This window comes from Rhamphochromis longiceps, linkage group LG7 (genome assembly GCF_057381845.1).
Source record: "Rhamphochromis longiceps isolate RC_006_pf linkage group LG7, R_longiceps_female_GT1.1, whole genome shotgun sequence".
In the NCBI taxonomy this organism is placed as follows: domain Eukaryota; kingdom Metazoa; phylum Chordata; class Actinopteri; order Cichliformes; family Cichlidae; genus Rhamphochromis; species Rhamphochromis longiceps.
In genome coordinates, this window is record NC_140563.1 from 24,892,544 (window position 1) to 24,912,501 (window position 19,958).

General features: G+C 40.9%; 1 protein-coding gene across 1 annotated transcript in view; it reads left to right on the forward strand.

Moving 5' to 3' along the window:
- Positions 1-19,958, forward strand: part of met (MET proto-oncogene, receptor tyrosine kinase) — a 70,727-nt gene that overhangs the window by 37,449 nt on the left and 13,320 nt on the right. Inside the window, exons 10-15 of the mRNA XM_085412982.1 lie at positions 1,658-1,757; positions 10,182-10,391; positions 12,570-12,719; positions 17,335-17,488; positions 18,011-18,145; positions 19,166-19,444. Of these exons, the coding sequence (XP_085269108.1) occupies positions 1,658-1,757; positions 10,182-10,391; positions 12,570-12,719; positions 17,335-17,488; positions 18,011-18,145; positions 19,166-19,444 (1,028 nt within the window). The remainder of the gene's footprint in view (positions 1-1,657; positions 1,758-10,181; positions 10,392-12,569; positions 12,720-17,334; positions 17,489-18,010; positions 18,146-19,165; positions 19,445-19,958) is intronic.

Sequence of the window (19,958 nt, forward strand, 5' to 3'; positions counted from 1 at the left end):
CTCTGACGAACTTTTCAACAAAAAAACCTTTTTCATATCTAAAACAGTCATTCAAATGATTCATAATGAATTCTGATATCATTTATAGCCACATCTGTGTGATGGCCAGAGTTGAACTGCTTACTACATATTTAAGCCCATTTCTTTAAAAAAAAAAAAAAAAAAAAGGTGGGAAGCAATGATTTACAAATCTCATAAATCCATATTTTATTCACAGTAGGGCATAGAAAACATTTCAGCTGTTTAAACTGAGGCATTTTACTATTTCACAAAAAATATTAGCTCACTTTGAATTCGAGGGCAGCAACATGTCTTAAAAAGGTTGCAATGGGAGCAACAAAAGGCTGGAAATGTAAGTGGTGCTAAAAAGAAACAACTGCAGTTGTCAGTTTTATTCATATAGCTTAAAATCACAACGACAGTCACCTCAAGGGGCTTTGTATTGTAAGATAAATACTCTATAGTAATACAATACAATAATTTGGCATCTAATTAGGTCTGTTGGCAATAGGTCATTATCATAATTGGGTATAAAAGAGCATCTTAGAGCTTGGAAGAGTTTCTTAGAAGTGTAGACGGGCAGGGTTTCACCCATCTGCAAAATACTACACCTTCAATTGTGATAAGTGATGCAGTGGTGTCACTGCATGGGCTCAGGAACACTTACAGAAAACACTGTCTGTGAACAAAGTTCACCACCATGTCGTGATAGCGACACAGTGATACAGAGAAGAAGCCATATATGAACATGATCCAGAAAGGCTGCTATCTTGGGCCAAAGCTCATTTAAAATGGACTGAGGCAAAGTGGGAAAAAAAATTCTGTGGTCACATGAATCAAAATTTCAAATTCCTTTTGGAAACATGGGCCAGACCAAGAGGATTGTTATAATTCCTCAGTTTAAATGCCTGATGGTTAGGTGGAGCAGCTGCCTACTGAATTGGCAGCATGCACATCTGGTAAGGCACCAAACAATGCTGAAAGGTATATACAGGTTTTAGAGCAATTCATGCTCCCATTTAGACAATGTTTTTTTTCAGGGAACATCTTGCTTATTTCAGCAAGACAACAGTAAAATGTATACTGCATCTATTTGAACAGTATGGCTTCATAGCAGAAGAGTATGGGTATGGAAACAGTCTACCTGCAGTCCAAACCCTTCCCCTACTGAAAACATTTGGAGAATTAATAAAACAAAAAGTACAACAAAGCAAACACAGGACAGCTAGAATCCTCAATCTGACAGAAATGGTAAAACATTCCTCTCACGTTTTCTCCTTTTCTATCTTCTATTGTGAATAAAATATGTTTGGGATTTGTAAATCAGTGCATCCTGTTATTATTTAAATTTTACCGAGCATCCCACCTTTTTTTGTAAGTGGAATTGTATTTATTTTGGATATCAGTTTGCAGTCTCAGCAAATTTCCTCTGAATATAAGCTGAGACATATATTTCTTGACCCAAGATGAAGTACGAAAGAGTGAGTTGGCGTTTCGACTGCCGATTAATGCTTTAGTTTTTACAGCAGTAGGAAATGAGTGGGAGGTGATGAGTGGCTAAACTGCTAACGCTAACAGCTGGTCACTCCCTGTAGGATTCTACTGTTTCCCCTTCTGATGCTAATGCTAATATCCTTTCTCTCCCACCTCACTGTAGCGGAGGCTGCACAGTGTCGGCTCACGGTTTTTTCCTCAAGTCCGGCCTTCAACCCATGATGCTTGTCTCCATTGGTCAGAATACTGAGACCTTCCATGTGGTAAGTACAATTCGGATTTAAACATTAAAATGAGAGTTGTCAGTGAATCTATATTTAAGTAGATGAAGAAATGCAAGTTTGAAATTTGGTTTTCCACTGGTTTGAAAAATACAGTCTAGAGATGATGATACTTTGGAGATGGCCACCTCTCCTTCCTTGTTTTTGTACATCAGTTCAAACGTCAATTCAACATAATAGAAAAAAGCCACTGTTTAAAGCTATGTGGTTTTTTCAAAAAATCATGAAAATGTAAACATGAATATGTCATGTAAACCTTTTGGTTCCTAATTTACGTTTCTGAGTTTAGGTCTTGAGGCTTCTCATATCCTGGGCCGCATTAAATCACATGATGAACAGCAGCAGGCGAAATGGAGAAAAATAAACATTCCAGTGCCTCACTATCACATGCATGGTATTGCCATTATGCATACCCACGCTTCCACAAACCTCTTAGAAGAAAAAAAGATTTCTCCACAATAGTAAAAAGCTAAAGTTTCAGACAGACATGAGAAGAAAGGAAATGGAAAATCCACAGTCTGATCTGCAGGATCCAGCTGCAACCTCTGACTCATGCACAGTAGCAGAAGCAAAGCCTTTAGGATGCTCTGGCTCACCTCACCTCCGTCAGGTTTTATTCCACTTATTGCACGAAAGTGATACACACACACATACACGTACACACACGCACCACTTTACAGTGAAAGCCTGGAGGTGTTTTAAATTATACAACACCTCCACACACGTCTTTCACCACGCTGTCTGTGGCCCTTTAAAATTGCTAAAATTGATGTATCTCAATTATAAAAGCCTTAAGAAGTTGTTAAATGTATATAAAATGTCATCCAGGTCATAAGTCAAAGGCAAGGGACTGGTTTGAGTTACAGTGACATTTCTACTGACTAATCCGGCCCATTAGACTCTTGATAAATGACATTTTATAGCTCATATATTATATCACCTGAACAAGAGGATCATATTTGAACAGAGGGAAGCTGTACAATGTAATCATTAAGGTTAAATGCACTTTTTTTCTACCAGTCCACATGGCCTTAGTGTTATACTTCCTGCATTTGAGAGTATTTGAGGGTCTGCCTGGGTCCAAGTAAATGTCATCATCAGAAAGTGAAATGTGGCTATCCACTTACCCTCTACATTGTTGTGACTGCTCTGACTTACCCATGCAGACATTACGCTATCCATGCATTACGCTACAGGTTATTAAAATGACTTTGTCCACAATGTGTGCAGCTGAGATTATATAATTTCATTTAGGACATCTCACCGAAGTGCCAGTGCAGTTACACTGTGGTTCACTGCAAAATGACATTCAAACTATTTCACATTGTAAGTCAGAGTGTTTTTATGGATGATGTTACTGAATGGGATGGACAGTTTTGCTTCACTTCCCAGCAAAAAGATGAAGATCTTCAATGTAAAGCACAGGCGAGAGAAAGGGAAAAAAACTTCTTGGCGAGTGTTTTGCTGTCTTAGCAAAGTTTTCATGTTGCAGCCAGAATAATTCAGTCCTGTCTGAAGTAACAGTGCTGACCGCATAAACTACCCAGCGTGGTTTCCGACGATGTGAACTTACTGATCCTCTGATCCACTCTCATAGTGCACTTGGATAACAGTCTCACGGCTTGGGTTTCATTGCAGTTGCTGTTAAAATGATACCATTTTTTCTCCTTTAAGAGAGAAAGTAAATTAAGTAAGTTTAACCTCTTCTTGTCCTGCCAGCTGAAACTAAACAGAAACTGTTGCTCTTACTTTCCTGTAACTTCTCCAATTGCATAATCGGTTGGAAAATGGTTCTAAGAAATGTTCTTTGAGACTAAACGTGGCGTGTTTTTCTGGTGGTTCAAAACAAACAAACAGGTCCTTTCACACAGGGAATGTGTGCCCTGTCTCTTTGTGTGTTGTTTGCTTTAGGGAGGCGGTTTAAGGGCAAGAAGTGTAATGATGTTATCTGTTATCCTGAAACGCTCCTGCAGGTTCAGTCAGGAGATAATAATAAGCTTGCTAAATACACACGAATACCTGAACAAAACACCTACTCTAATGGAATAAGACCTCCATTTCAAATCTTAGTGGCAGAATATCCTTTTATCTGTCTTTGTTTTTCTGTCACACTTTTAAAAACACACACGCACACACAGTCTGCACTGTCTCATCTTTCATTTTCCCTTTCTCTGGTCATTGACCTGCGTTCAGGTCATCACTTGATGGGTCTCAAGGGAGCTCAGGCTTCATTACACACCAACAGCATGAGCAGATGCAACTCTGAAATTAGCCTGATGATCCAAAATTACTAGTTCCTATTCCTACTTCATCCATCAAGTAGACGGACCTCCCAGTGTAGCTGTTATCACTGCGTATTTTGTTGGCGAACTTCCACTGAGTTCCTCTGAGAGACAGTAGGTTTTTTCTTGGTTTTTTAAATTCCTTTATTATTTTTCTTTCTTCATTAGTGTTTCTCTAGCATCCAGTATGAGGGGAAAAAAAGACAATCTGTCCACTTCACGTGCCAAGATTTGCCTACTTCATGTTATTTTGCCTTTTGAGTTACACTGACATTCTCTGTTCTCTTGTCGACACATTGCTTTGCTTTTTTAATTTTCTACCCTGTGTGAACAGTTAGCAGGGGTGTAGATTTTTGACTGACCAGTGGGTGATGCCACATCTCTGTTTAGTTAATTAAATCACGTTTTACTTCACGTGCACATCAAAAAACAAACATTGCTGAATTACAGTTTTGAAAAATGCAGTCATCAGTTTCAGTTTGTAGCAAATTGTTACAGCCAAATGTGACTGCTGTAATTTCATCTGTAGTTTTATGGGATGTGTAGGGCCATTTTGCTTTTTAAAGGGGTTTTTTATGTGTCACCTGGTCCTACGGTAATGGAAGCTTATATGCGGTTGGTCATGGTCTAGTTCACTTTAAAGGTATTAACACATTTTGTGACAGTGTGTGTGTCTAAGATGACTGAAGGCATGTTTAAGTGAACCTTCGACCTCAGAGATTATCGTTCATTTTGAACCGGAATAACAGACCAAAGAATAGCAAAGACGAATTTCAGGCTTTCCTGGAAAGGGCAAGAGAAAGCATGAAGTGAAATGCTTGTATAAAAAGGGCTATTATTACTAATGATTTAGGAAGGGATCATGCCCCATAGGGCTCCAGCTGTCGCCTGTTAAATTCTTTCCAGTAAACGGGATGGGTTAAGCCATAGCCTAGGAAAGGACAGTATAAGTGTGTCATTGTAAGTCTCATTGTGCCTCATTGCACGGATCGTTCACAAATGGACAACACAGAAGTTTCTATCGCCAAGAGTAATGTGAGCCGGCGTGTCATGGCTCTAGAACTGTGTTCATGTGATCAGCTTAGTGTCCGAGAAGCTGTTAAAGAATGAAAACCTGCCATCCAATCAGATGAGATCTTCAGCCCTGAGATCTTCACACTAAAACAGGTTGTAGAAAAAAAACCAAGACCTACTGAGAAACCAACAGCAGAGATTTAGGGGTCTCAGCTAGAGCCAGAGCATAAAAAAACAGCCAGTGTTGACTTGATATCTGGCCTTTAGATCTCCAGTAAAGCCCAGTCTCAGCCAATCTCAGCTTTCCCACAAACATCAAAGAGATTTCTTTTATGCTCCATCGTGAAAAGCTGGCATGGTCACAAAGTCAAAGGAGGCTACATATACACACAAAAAAACCCAGCAAAATGTCATCTGTGAATTTTCACATTGCTCCTAACACAAAGCTCGGGGAGTGGAGTTCATGATGCCAGGACTGCTTTGCTGTACTGCACCATCACAGATAGTTTGGTTTAACTGGAGGCTTCACCACAGCCAGACACCTGTTGCCTGAATTCACAGATTGGCTTGTTTCGTGTCAGACGCCTCTTCCTATCTCATCCTGGAGGAAATAATCCTTCCAGCTGACACCTGAATGCCTCACAGTTTCTTTACTTTCCCATGTTCCTGTTAGACCTGCGCTGTTGCTAAAATATGAGGCCGTAAGATAAAAGTGGTACCAGCCATTTATCAAGAAAAAACAGTTGTTGTCAACAATAAACAGGTAATTAATGCCAGATATGTCAATCTGTGGGTTAAAACATATCAAACAGTTCCAAAACCTGATTTTGAGGATTTCAAATAAACTTATGTTTATTTGATAACCCATAAAGTACTCTTGCAAAGAGTTCATTATATTATAGATAAACATATTTAATGTAGTGTAGTCCAGCTCAGCAACTGAAAAGAGATAAGTAAGAGCATATATAAAAAGACAGAGTGTCTTAGGGGGGTGCAAAATGCATTATATAAAAGGCAAAATAAGAAATAATAAAACTGACACTAAAAAGCTGAGCAAAGATGCAGCTGAAGTGAAGTCTTTAAACCCAAAGTGTATGACCGCACAACGCAGTGTGGTAGGAAGCAGCTCTGGTATAAATCACTCTTGATGTGACAAGCACTTTTGTACGTGGGAGCTCCGTTATGACTTGGCTTTTTCACAGGCTGTTACACTAATGATCCTTCGGGGACAGCAGAGGTTTTTGGGATCGCTGGTTCTCTCATCACCCCACAGTAAACCTCTTGGCTCACTTGCTGTCCAGCTTGCCCAGCAATTGTATTCACAGCTGCTCCCAACTTAAAGCCCGTCACCTTCTCTCCTTAAATAAGAGGAGACATCAACCAAACAATGAATCTGACTGCAGTTTCCACTAATTCACAGGATATTTTTCCTTTCACTGCACCCATGGGAGGCAAGGAGGAGGGGGTTTGCCCTTCGTCCTATTCTGTCCGCTCCTTATTGATATGTAAACGAGAGAGGCGCATTGGATTGCTTTTGTTATGAGACCTGGGAGCTACCCTCACACACTAACACACACTTTATGTTTGCTTTTTGTGTTTTGATTGTGTTTGTGCACTTTATGTCTGCGTTTAAGCATTTGCAGATGAACATTTCCTCTGCATGTGTTTGTATGTGTCCATTTGGGCGACTCACCAGGGAATCAGATTGGCAAATGTGTGAGGAAGTTTCAGCCACACTTCAACAATACTGCTGTTCCTGCAGTCAGAGCACCTCTCCAGGGAGGCAGATATCAATCAGTATGTTAGAAGTCAGATTTCAGCCAGTCTGCCAAGTGATTTTACATATAACAAACTATACTGACTCCATAATACATTGTTTCCCAACTGGTCTAACCCCATGAAAAACGCTGGTTCTTTATTCTCAAGTCATAGTCTTAAGAATTCAGATCTCCCATTGTGAAGAAAATACACTGAAAATATTAAAGTGTAAAGGGGCCTATTCTATAGTTCTTCTGATTATTTGCTCCTTGAGAACAAATGATTTGAATAGCGGGTGCATGGCGATTTCTTTGCCCACACCCATGGAGATGATTGCTTTCACTGATAGATTAAAAAAAAACCACAAAACGTGAAGAGCAGTGAGCCGCTGCGTCCGTGCACGCCACCATCTTGTAGCCAAGATCATTAGAGATAAGAAAAAACAGTCCACACAGGGAGTGAGTCACTCATCTACCATTGCGTTGAAGATGATGGTTTGTCACTAGCAGTTATTCCAGGTTCCAGTTGCATAGATAACCCTCTAATGTATGTACTACCAGGTGATATGCTAATCACCAGTATCCTGCTCTCATTGGCAGTTGCTTCAATTGTTTGCCTTAAAGTTTAAAAAGAAAAAATCTCCGGACCTGTCTATTTCACATCACCATTGGTTTTTTCACACGTAATAATTTCAGATTGCAAAATATCATTGACATTTTATGGCTCTGCATTGCTACATTACTGCTAGACACAGACAGAAATAAAGTAAAATGATAATAGGTCCCATTTAAAGTGCACTTGGAGCTGATTCAGGTTTCCCTGTTGCTTACAGTATAGGGAACCCAGCCTACTGTTTATTAACTGGGAGCCACTGAAATAATTGTGAACTGTTTGCAGTATTCATTTAAGGTTTTAGTCCAGTATTCTCACACAGATACTCAAAATTACTAGCAGCTGGCTGGCTGTTGGTTAGGTGCAGAGAAGACCAGGGGTAAGGTGTCTATCCATACAATCATCCAATCCAGCCTCTGGCACTTATTCAAATCAGTCAGTCAGCAGTCTTCATCTGTCTCAAGCAACACAAACACACACTTTGGAGGATGGAGTGAAAAAGACACACACACCCTAGCTCTAATGGGAGGAGCCAAACATATAAACAACATGGCACATGATCCATTATCATAAGACTGTGCATCTGCAAGCTGCTTTGCAACCCATCTCATGCTGATTTAAATCAGCTCTATTTTATGCTGTTACTGCTCTCCTCATCTCATTCAGTCAGAAAAGCATGGCAGTCGTGGAACAGACGTGTGCTGCTGAATTTTAGTCTTCATTTGGCTGTTGTGGTCTACCTGTTCTTTGTTATGCTATTACTCAGTGATTATTCAATGATTATTGACATGTCTCTTTAAGTGTCACATAACTGGCATTCAAGGCTGAAAATACAAAGGATGTTAAATATGCTTCTTTGTTTTTCAGGGGGGGGAAAATTGCACTATTGCTTTAGAGCAACTAAAAACCATCCATGGCATATCCTACCCATTTTGGCCCTGGACACTGTCACAAGAGAGATTCTTTATTTCAAGAGTTTCACTTCCTGTATAAATAGAAGTTAAAAATCTCTGTGGTGCATCTCTGTGTCCCTAAAGAACTTCATTAAATGACAGTAAAGACTCACAAAAACATCCGTGTGCCTGCACAGCAGGTGTTTTTCCACCTCCCACTCCTGCTCTCAAGGACACATCTACTTTTGTAACCCAGAAGATAAACACAGTCTATCATTACCAAAGAGCAAATATCAACATTGATCTTTCGGCACACAGACAAGCAAATATGGTTTGTTCTGTGAGCACCTACATGGAAGCATATAATGCCATCACACTTTCTAACGGCTTTCTGTCACTTGCATGGGTATTTGCTTTGTGTAATGGCTAAACCCTTTCTTTTATTCTCTAAGCTTGACCTCTGTACCGGAGTCTGGACATAAACCTAAATCCAGTGTTGTCTCCTTTAGTCCAAAAAATAAAACAGCATGGTTACAGGGAGAAGATAAGTTAGCAAATCATTGTGTAATCATTATTAGCTTAAATGTGAAGGCATGTGAAAAACTTTCAGATTAGTATTGCAATTGCAGTGATATGTACAGAAACCAACATGCAGATGTTCAGCATAGTAGTAGGTTAGTGCTGACCTCTGTCGTACTGTCTTTGCAGTGGATTTCCCTTACGTGAGTCTGTGGCACTCTAACATTTCATGTTTCCCTTATATAAGCACACCGTGCAACATCATATGGATATACAAAGACACAAAGTCCAGCTTTAGACCTTAAGTCAACCACATCGTGTTTAGATCTCTGCCTGGAGATGTCAGCCTCAGTGTCTCAATCCCTGTTGGATACCTTTATTAATGTTAAACAACATGAAACTGCCACACCTCAAAGGGCTGTTTTCTATTTTCCAAGCTGTCTGTCTCTCACTGGGGGCCTTAGCGAGCACAAAAGCTGTGAGGCCTATGTGGGTGGAATCCAACAAAGGATAAAACTCTGTTGTGCCCCTAGGCTACACGTGTAAACACAGCAGTGGCTGACAGCAGGCACAGTCCCATGTAATGTGTTGAGTGTAAGAGAAGCTCCCAAATGAAGAATTATTACATCGTTGCTCTACAGAGTGACTGAATCAAGAGCTTAACCCAGTACCAAGTATCAAGAGTAGTTGAAGAGTTGCATGCGTGCAGATGTGTGTCTGTAATTTTAAAGACTGGGTCAGAGAGGTGCCAAAAATCAATTTGTTGTGGTTTTTTAATGGTTGCTGCTCTTTATGTATCATTAAAGGTTAAGCTTAGAGCGAGCAGTCAAGAAAGGGAGTTGGTTTTATGCAGTTTGGACTATTTTTGAATGGCCCTTTTTTTCTTTTTTACACTGTTTTAAGTCACAACAAGAAGCTGAGAATAGATTTCCATAAATCTAAATTGGATCATTTGAATGGTTCTTCTGTAGTCAGATACAGAGAAAAGAAATAGTACATAAATCTGGAAAAAGTAAGATATATTTTGATATAGTGTCTACAAATAACTTGGATTCCTTTATTTGTGAACATGTGTCTCTGATCACCCAGACATTATTATCTTAATTCCTTGCAACCTTACATCAGAGCTTGTAAGCTTCTTAATAAAAGAAACACCCTGGAGTTTAACAAGGAAAGTGTTTTTTCCCCAGAGTACCTGAGTAGTTTGCTATGGTTTTGGTTTTGTTCTGTTTTTTCAATGAACTAAAATGATCTTGAAAGGTGTCTGCATTTCCACAGTGGTCTAATGCATTTTTATCTGTCTATTGTCCCACCTGTCTTTCCACCAGAGCTGTGTGTATGGTGAAAATCAGACTTCCATCCAGTGCACAACACCCTCTCTGGTCAAACTGGGCATGCAGCCGCCAGTCATCACCAGGGTGTCATTTGTCCTGGACGGCTATTCAACTAAACAGTTGGATATGATCTATGTGGAGGACCCGCTATTCCAGGACCCTAAGCTCACTTCTAGGGACAACAAGAGCATAGTGGAGCTCAAAGTGAGGAGATTTGCACAATAAACCAACTTTTAACATTATGAACTTTCAATGCAGTGTTCAGTGAAAAATGACCCGGCTACAGTCCATAGCTAAGAAAATCTCTTCCTATGTGCTGCAACAAATTTCAGTTTCAAGTTCAAGAAATGCTTTGCTCGCTTGACAAGAGCAAGACAAAGGTGCAGAAGAAAAATAGAACAAAAACAGAAGAAATCATTAGTGTTTGTATTCTATTCTGTATTGTTAAGTTCACAAGTTAGATTGACAAGTTTGAGACAGGTGGAAGTTCACACCCCATAGTTCCTGCGCTTTACCCTCCAGTGCTCACACGCATTCACACGTAAAGCCCCCCATGGTCCAGGTCAAGTGGGGAAGGAAACAATACTGAAAGAAAAACAGGATGCAGAGTCAGTTTCCCATCATTTCCATCCTCCACACCAACATCCCCATCCCTCCTCCACTGTTATACCTCTCTGTGCATGCTCTCTATTGACTTGCATTGTTGTTGCTGCTGAGGGCAAAGCTTTTGACATATTAATGCTGCTTTTTGAACACCACAGTCCCCCGAGTCTGTTGTAGGAACACAATGAAATACATATTTCTCCCCTTGTCCCTTTTTTTATGTTGTTGATGGATTATGGCAGCTGTGCTGAACTTCTTGCATGGGACCCTGGCTGCTTTCTTTTTTTCTTTTCTTCTTCTTCTTTCACTTTTTTCCCAGACATGACCTTGCCCCTGATGCTAAATCCACCAACACCCCAACATATATCCCCCGTTCAGCCCAGACAAACCTCCCATTTTTACCCACGGGGAGGTGGTACCAGTCATTGCACTGAAACAGACCGCATTTAACGCCATCTGATAACCCTACTTCACAGTGGCCTCAATGAAAGAGGCAGATGCTGGGCTCATTTAGCACCATCTGATAACTGTAGCCTCAAATGGCTGCAAATAACAGCCAAATAAAGGAATATTTACCTTTGACTGACAGCACTAGTGTGAAGCATGTGAAGGAACCGGGCTGTTGGCTTTGGCTCGTGGCCAGGCTCTTATCACTATCCTGATCACTTCTAATTTTCATTGCGACAGTTTATTTAGAGGGAATGGTACTGTGCTGTTGTTTTTAACAACTTTAACCCCTCTTTGCAGTGTCTATAATATAGTCACGCTATGGGGAGGAGACACAGCATTAGAAGTGTTTTGGATAAACATGTATTGTCTTTGTGAGCAACGTAATTGCAAGTGTGTGTGTGTGTGTGTGTGTGTGTGTGTGTGTGTGTGTGTGTGTGTTTGCATAAGAGGGAAAGTGTGTGAGTGCAGGAACAGGTGTGAGCTACCACTCTGTATCAAATTGGAAAATCCCAAGCTGTCACGCAAGGAATGTGATCATTCTCTTTATTGCCTTCTGTTGCACTCAAACAAGTGTGTTTATGTCTGTGTGTGAGCCAGAGGGAGAGGGGAAGAGAGATGTGAAATCACAAGAACGAGCAGAGAAGACGCAGGAACAACAGAATCCTAGAGTAGGAAATGAGTGGAGCCAGAAGAGCCAATTAAGCGCTAATATTTTCTCACAGCTTTCCGTCAAAGAGCACATGCTCACTAACTCAGTTAAACGCACTCACACTCACGTGGTGAGCAGCTGCGTGTGCCTCGAGTCACATCTCAGTGGGGTGTTTGTTGTCATCCCACTAGGGTTCACGCAGCTAGAACCCTAGACAGTTGCTCTGTCTTAATCTCATCAGCTCCAATAAGATGTCCAGTTTGTGTTCACTGGTTTAAATCACTATGAGTCATCATTAACTTTGTGAAGAAGAAGGATGCACCTCATTTGCTTTGGCATGCTTTCCTCTGGTTTCGGTGCCTTCTGCTTACAAATTCCAGTATGCCCTCAAAAAAAGCCATGAATTTGCCTCTGAAATTTGGCTCCAGGCAAGAGAATTAGTTCTGCAACTGCACAAGAGAACTGTAAAATTAAGTTACTAGAACTGATTAATGCTAATTAAATATGTAAACCTTTATCTTAGTATTAAAGTATGGTGCAATGTTGTTGAGTCCTACTTCAATCTTCAAGTTGACCAACCTTTGGAAAATTTTGATCTTAAATGTCATTTCTTTTTCCTATTCTCGCTCCCTCCTTAATCCTTCTTTTCTCTCTTTCCAACCCTGTTCTCCCTACTGCAGGGCGATCGGATGGACAGGGAAGCAATGAAGTGTCAGGTCCTCACCGTTTCCAACCACAGCTGTGAGAGTCTGACTCTAGTCGGAAACACTCTGCAGTGCATCGTACCCACTGAGCTACAGGTTGCCACAGCCAAGGAGCTGCAGGTGGAGGTGAGAAAAATGTGCACTACACAGGCACTAAGAGACTGATGTTGTTATGGCTTCACAAATATGGAATCAAGTTTTAGTTTGAATAAAAACAATAAAAATGATATTTATATTCTGTTTATTACCAGCCCTATGTGCCAGATTTTAGTTTTTTCGATGGTCAAAAAACAAAAAATAAACACTTACACATTAGTCCCTAAAACCTACAAAACATGCATGCGAGACATGCAGTTTGTGGGGATAGGTTAATTGATTAATCCAAATTGCCCATAGGTGTGAATGCGTGAGTGAATGTGAGCATGAATGGTTGTGTGTTAGCCCTGCGACAGACTGGCGATCTGTCCAGGGTGTACCTCGCCCCTCACCCTATGACAGCTGGGATAGGCTCGAGGATGGATGGATGGATGAACCTACAAAAATCCTAGAATTAAAAATTTAGACACAAGTGCAGAAAAGTAGAGAAACCACACCATGTATAAGTACACTGGCAGCACATCTCTATACCTCCACTCAAAGTGTCCAACAGTCAGTTAACACCTCAGTTAATAAAACCTTTTTTTCACTGAGTTCAACACAAACATGCATCCACACACCAGACTTACACATAACCCCCCCTTGCTAGTAATAGCAAGCTAAATGTTTCAGTCTGTATTCATTTCCTTAAAGACAATGCACGGTGCCGTGACCTGTCTCACTCATCCAGTGAAATATTGGCCAGAGATAAAGAAGTATGTTGGTTGTAACAAACCAGCTACTTACTGGTCATAACTAGGGATGGGTACCGGTGTCGTTCTGACATAAACGGTAGTAACCAGACCGAAAAGCAGCGCACATTTCGGTGCTTTATTTCGGTGCTTTTTTTTCCTGAGCTGTGATACACTTTAGATTCTAGCCAATCATTTTACGTTTCCGAGGATAGTAGGCGGGGCCAGGTACGTACGTTCTGTTAGAGCAGAGCTACAGATTAAAAATGTCCAAGGCGAAGCGGTCAAAAGTCTGGCTGTACTTCACAGCAAAATATGCAAACTCAGCAGCAACAAGTGCTTTAAGCTGATACTGTGATACTGTCAAAGGAGGCAACACCTCAAATCCGATGAAACACCTGGCGACGCATAGCGTTTTTTTTAAAAGCCGAGAAATGCGCCGTATTTGATAGCTTGCTGCGAGACCTCACACCGAGCACATCTACTGCGGGTGGGTTGCCTGTTATGCAACATCCCCCAAAAACACGAAGAGGAGAGTCCTGGCCCCTAGCCCTGCCAGTGTAGCAGAAATGATGACGGATGATGGTGGCAGCAGCAGCCGTTCTTCTCTGTGTGAGTAGCTAATTTACGTTGAGTAGGCTAACCACGTTATTACATTAATGCATGTAAGGTGAACTAGCAAACACCATCATAGCTACATGCGGCTGTCTTCTTGTTTGATGGCAGATACTCCCTTCACCCCGGCTAAAAAGGCTAAAATGACCAAAGAAAAAGTGGAAAACAGTTAAACATGAGAGGTTTTTGGACAAAGTTTGTGTTTTTTCCATTGTTTAAGCACTGCTTCCAGCCAAGAGTGATACCATATATGCCCCATAGCTGCAGAAAAGGCTAACATTGTTATCTTTTTACAAAAAACAGCTGAACATGAGAGGTTTTTGGACCAATTTTGTGTTCTCCATTCTTTAAGCACCGGTTTGAGCACCGTTTGAGCACCGGCACCGTTTCAAAAGTACCGATTTGGCACCGGTATCGGATAAAACCTAAACGATACCCATCCCTAGTCATAACCCTGATTCTACCTGCACAAATGCCCGAGGATGATGAAACAATTCTAAAAGCTATTCTGAGGTGAATAGATTTGATACAACAAAAGCCCATAAAACCACTTGTGGTGCATTTTTATGAAAGCTCCCCTCTGTTTGTATTATTGGGCTCACAGGAGGAATTTCAGCAATAAAAGGTATCATATCATATAACAGCACCTGCTTCTGAAGGAAACGAGGGTGACTCGCCACAGAGCAGTAATATATTCTGATGAAAGATGGAGAGATTATGTGCAGCTTTTTTTTTGTTTCCATTAGTATTTTATTTACATTTCATTACATTTTGTTTTAATACCAATTAACTCAGGTTTAAGTTGTTTTTATATCATTTATTATCATTATTATTATTTATTAGTAGTAGCAGTAATAACAGAAATTATAAAATGAAAATTAGCATCGCTGTAGAAGCCATCAGTTGGCTTTAACCACACCATTTTGCCATTAGTCCATTGTCTGCTGGGAGGACTCATGGGAAACGCTACATTCCTTCAGTGTTCCAGATCATTTACAGGAAACTTCAATAAGTCTGCTCTAATGCAGTCCCTAATAAAAAACAGCTCAGAAAGAGTCTTTTACACAGTGTGTTGAGTGAACAGCCTCAAACACCAGCTGTCTTGTCACTTGAATATACATCAGCACTGAGGTCACTTCTGCTCCTACTATACACTCCAGTGTGCTCACTGAGTTTTGGTCATATTAAAAATGTTGCATTTTTAAATATCAGATTCTTAATTGATACATTTTTGAGGCTCCTTTGGCATGTTCTTGGGTAAGTCTGCAGGCTTTGCACAACTGTGTTTGGACTTGAACTCTATCAGTCTGTCACATCATGTCTTTCAACAAATGTTCTGTGGCATAAGTCTGGATAAGGTACTCCAGTGTTGTCATGGCCACAGTTTCAAGTCGTATGATCTCTCTTTATTTGGCCGCATTCATCCTTCCCTCACGTCTGACCTGTCTCCCTGCTTGTGCTGTTGAGAATCAACCTGCAGGATTGTTAAAGAAAACAGTATACACCTGACCACAATCTGTCCAGAATTATTTTGCAGATATTTAGTTTCTATTTTTAGCTGGAAAATGAACCTGCAACACTGCAAAGTGTCGTAAAAGTGATGTTGTTCGATATAAAAGTAACATATATCACACCATGATCATATGGCACATTAAGGTTCTTACTCGACAGATTTTAGAAAGTACAACTCAATTATTTGTTTCTCCAGAATTTGAGTGTTTTTCGTTGTAGCCAACAGCCCTTCAATCATCATAGTAGATTTAGAAATGCCCGCTCTTGTGATGCAAACTAATATAATTTGCTGAGCTATAGACCTCTTCATGTCATCCTTAGAGATAACATCCACTCGCCTCCAGACCGAAAGCTATCTAGCTCATCACTGTTGACTTGTGAACTGGACTTCAGAGGAAAGCTTTTATCTCAGGGGAGGGTCAGCCAATATCCTTTAGCGCCACAAGCCTTCAGACAGCAACACACGCACACATACACACACACTTACACATATTCGCATTCATATATCCCCTACCTTCAGACATGTCCCGACAGTCTCATTTACACACACAGACAGACAGGCACACACACTCACAAACACACACACACATCATCCCATCTGCAGCAGCAAGCAGCAGTGGAAACCTCATTTCCACAGAACCTAATAATGGCAGAAGCAATATCACTGATGTAATCTGGCTGCAGACTGTGGCAACAGAGAGTGTGTGTGTGTGTGTGTGTGTGTGTGTGTGTGTGTGTGTGTGTGTGTGTGTGTGTGTGTGTGTGTGTGACTGAGTGCCAGCTTCACGTTTTTAAAAGCTTTTGTGTCATGCATGGCTATATATGCATGCATGACATTGCATATGTATCATGTCTGCTATGATAGTCATTATTATTCAAGCTTCTTCCTACAGACACCATAGTGCAGTCTATAAGTATTAGAAAAATGACCCTATGCAGCTGTAGGAAAGTTAATTTGTAATAAGCTTAAGATGAGGGATCATGTTTAACATTTAGAAGCAGATCCTTCAGTGGTTTCCAGTCCACACACACCAGCAGTGTTGGGCTGCAGAGGTCATGAGTTTTTTCATCTTTTGTTAGGTTGTTACTCTGAAGAAGTGTATCACTTACAGCTCAAGTAATCACAGCACTCCCAGGTCATTTAACGTTTCTTTTATACTAAGAAATACAGTAAAAGCATCCTTCGAAGACCTAAATGGTCCCACTTTGTCGTAGAAACACAGAACAATGAGGTGCTACCTCAAGCAATTGCTAGAACTGTGAAAACGTGTACAGGAAATCAGTCAACCCAGTGGTACTTAATTATCGTTTAAAATGCTCGTCAACCTCATGGTCAGGTGTGTTAATAAACCCCAAAAGAGTAAAGAGCAGAGCCAACACAAGAGAAAACACATGCCTGCTTCTTATGATGACATAAATGCAAAACTATTTGTCAATAGAGCAAGGGCTGCAAGGCTATTTCAGGAAGATAACTTGAGACATGGTGAGAAAGGCTGTATTCATACAAAAACTATGCATAATGAGCCCTGTCTCCAATTTGAAATGTCAGGAACTCGATTACACTTACAGTGGTAACACTGCTGCTCACCAACACTGCTACATCGTTCTTCCAGCATGTAACTGTTTGAGAAAAAATGTCTACTTTAATTGTCATACTGAAAGTAATATTTATTAGAAAGTTTTAAATTAATTAAGTGTAAACTGTTTAAAGTAAACAAAGTGCACAAAGTGGGGCCTCTAGTGAGTGACAGTTTGATCATATTGTTTATCCCATGAACCATTTTCAGTGGCGTCAGGCAGACTCCATCAGACATCTTGGCAAGGTGACGCTGGCACAGGAGCAGGACTACACGGGCCTCGTTGTGGGCTGCGTGTGCGTCAGCTTGCTGTTGCTGCTGCTGGGATCGCTGCTGATGTGGAAGAAGAACAAACACATTGATGGTAAGACCAAAGAGGGTCACAGAGCCCACGACACTCTGGGTTTTGAGGCTTAGAGCCATTTGATATCACCATAACACCATTATTTTTAATGTTATCTGCTCCAAAATGTTATTTTAATTATGACATGTACTCACAAATCCAGACAGTTTATTAAATGACCAGAATGCCATTTTCCTTGAAAATGTTTGATTAGATTGCAGCAGCTCACCAATGATTTAAGAAAAGTGTTAATAATTTGCATATATAATACATAATTGCAAATGAACTTCAGTGTGTTTCTTCTAACCTGTGTGCATGTGTGTCTGCTGGGTTTCATTTTGCCTGGTCGGTTTGACGTTTAAAAGTTTGTCTGAGGGGCGCACTGGTGGAAATGCTTCGCCTTTCTCAGTAATTCGTCTCTACCTCCCTCCTGTCCACCCACCCCCACACACCCATCTTTACTCTCCTTCTGTCCTTCCTCGTCCTTCCATTCCACTGAATTTTCCATTACATTTTCTACATCCCGTTGCCCTTTGTCTCTAGATCTGTCTGAGGTGTGGTATGATGGCCGGGGTCACATCCAGCATCTGGACAGGCTGGCTAACGCGAGGAGTGTCAGCCCCACTAACGAAATGGTCTCCCACGAGTCAGTCGACTATAGAACAACCCTGCTGGAGGGTACGTCAACCAGATAAGCCCCTCCCCACCTGTCAACCTCTTCTCCTACTCCACCTTTCTCCCTCCTATCTACTCTGCTTCCCTCACCGTGGGGCTAAACGCTAATGCTAGCCATGCATGCCTTACTGTACATGCTGTGAATTAACAACCCTTGCCTTGATGAATTAAGCACTTTTGTCCATTTCAAGGAAGCATTTTATTGCTCCGCAGAAACGCTTTCTTTGTAGCACTAGAAACAGACAGGTAATTAACCATTTGTGTCAAATCTCCCGAAATAAAAAGACTAAAGAGCTCTAAAGAGCTATGTCATCTCTCTGTTGGTTTGTGATTGATTCTTTGATAATGCATTTGATTTGGTTAGTTATTATCTATAAAAATCAAATAATTTAAAAGTATTATCATGATACAGATTACCATTCCAAACACATTAATTTTAAGCAATTATCATTTTCTTAATCTGTCACCATGGCCTGTTTCTAACACACAGCCAACACAATTGGTGGATGATTGTAGAGTTGTTGACCATCAGGCAAAACTGTGGTTCTAAAACTGTGTTTTTTGTTCTCTCAGTTTGCATCCTCAGGCTGTGAGAGGCTTGTATCATGATATTTAGTGTCATGGTCAAAGTTATTTTCCAGCTGCTAAAATGTGACTTGAAAGGCTTAAAATCTAAGAAGGTAGACTTACTAATGAACTAAAGCTTGCCCGCAGGGACAGGTTGTAGGAGGAGGTTTGGTTGTAGGATCAGTAGCTGAGCTTAACAGCTGTGTCCACTCCGTTTGGCTGTTTTTTGTTCTGGCTTTTAAATAAAATGTGGGTAGTTTGGAATTCATTTTCCTTCTACTATAATCATTGAAGAAAACCTTTGTTTTTCCTCCTCTGTCGACCTCAATTACAGTGTTAAGTTTCTTTCTGCCTTCATAGCCATCCTTCTCTGATCATATATTGCAATTTGACATCTCGAGGCACTGCTGATACAGTCACTGACCTCTGACCCTACCATGTCCCTTGCTTCTCCAGATCAGGGCACCGACAGGCCCGAGACATGCCGAGCAGCTCCTCCTATTTATGGGGGCAATGGGGAACTGCTGTCTCCCAGACTGGGTGCCTTAGGAGGTGGGATAGGGATGGGTCTGGGGATGGGAATGGGGATGGATGGCGATTTGGTATCACCCCTGCTAATGGCGCCGGTCCACATCGACCCATCCTGCCTCCACCCAGACCTACTGACTGAAGTGCAGCACGTGGTGATCGCCAGGGAGCGGCTGCTTCTCCATCTCAACCAGGTCATCGGCAGAGGTGAGAAGCAAACATTTCATTGTGTAGAAACTGTTGTGTATGAAGATCTAGTGCAAACTGCTGTGTCAAATCTTTTAATGAACACATAAAGGATGTGTTCCTTTCCTTGCATTGATGCAAGGAAAGGAAAAATAATGATAGATTGATTCATTTCAGCTGTTTTCCGCAGCTGGAAATGAGCATCCATTATCATTGTGACCATTCAAAAATGCAGTGATAATTAAGTACTCACCAAAAGCACTAACCTGAAATCAAAATGAACTGTTGTTAGTGTTGTACAGCATGCCTAAATTGTGCACTCTGATGAAATAGTGCACACTATATATAATATACACAATACAAGGGTGATTAAATTGACCTCAAAACAGCGCCAGTGTTTATAATCTCGCAGTCTTGGTCCAGTGTCAGTTTGCATTTATAGAGAAAATAAAAAAGTATCTGGACTCGAGGCATAAAAATCAATCCATTTGCTATGCCTTTGTGGTCGGTCACAAATTAACTCCCAGATATATAC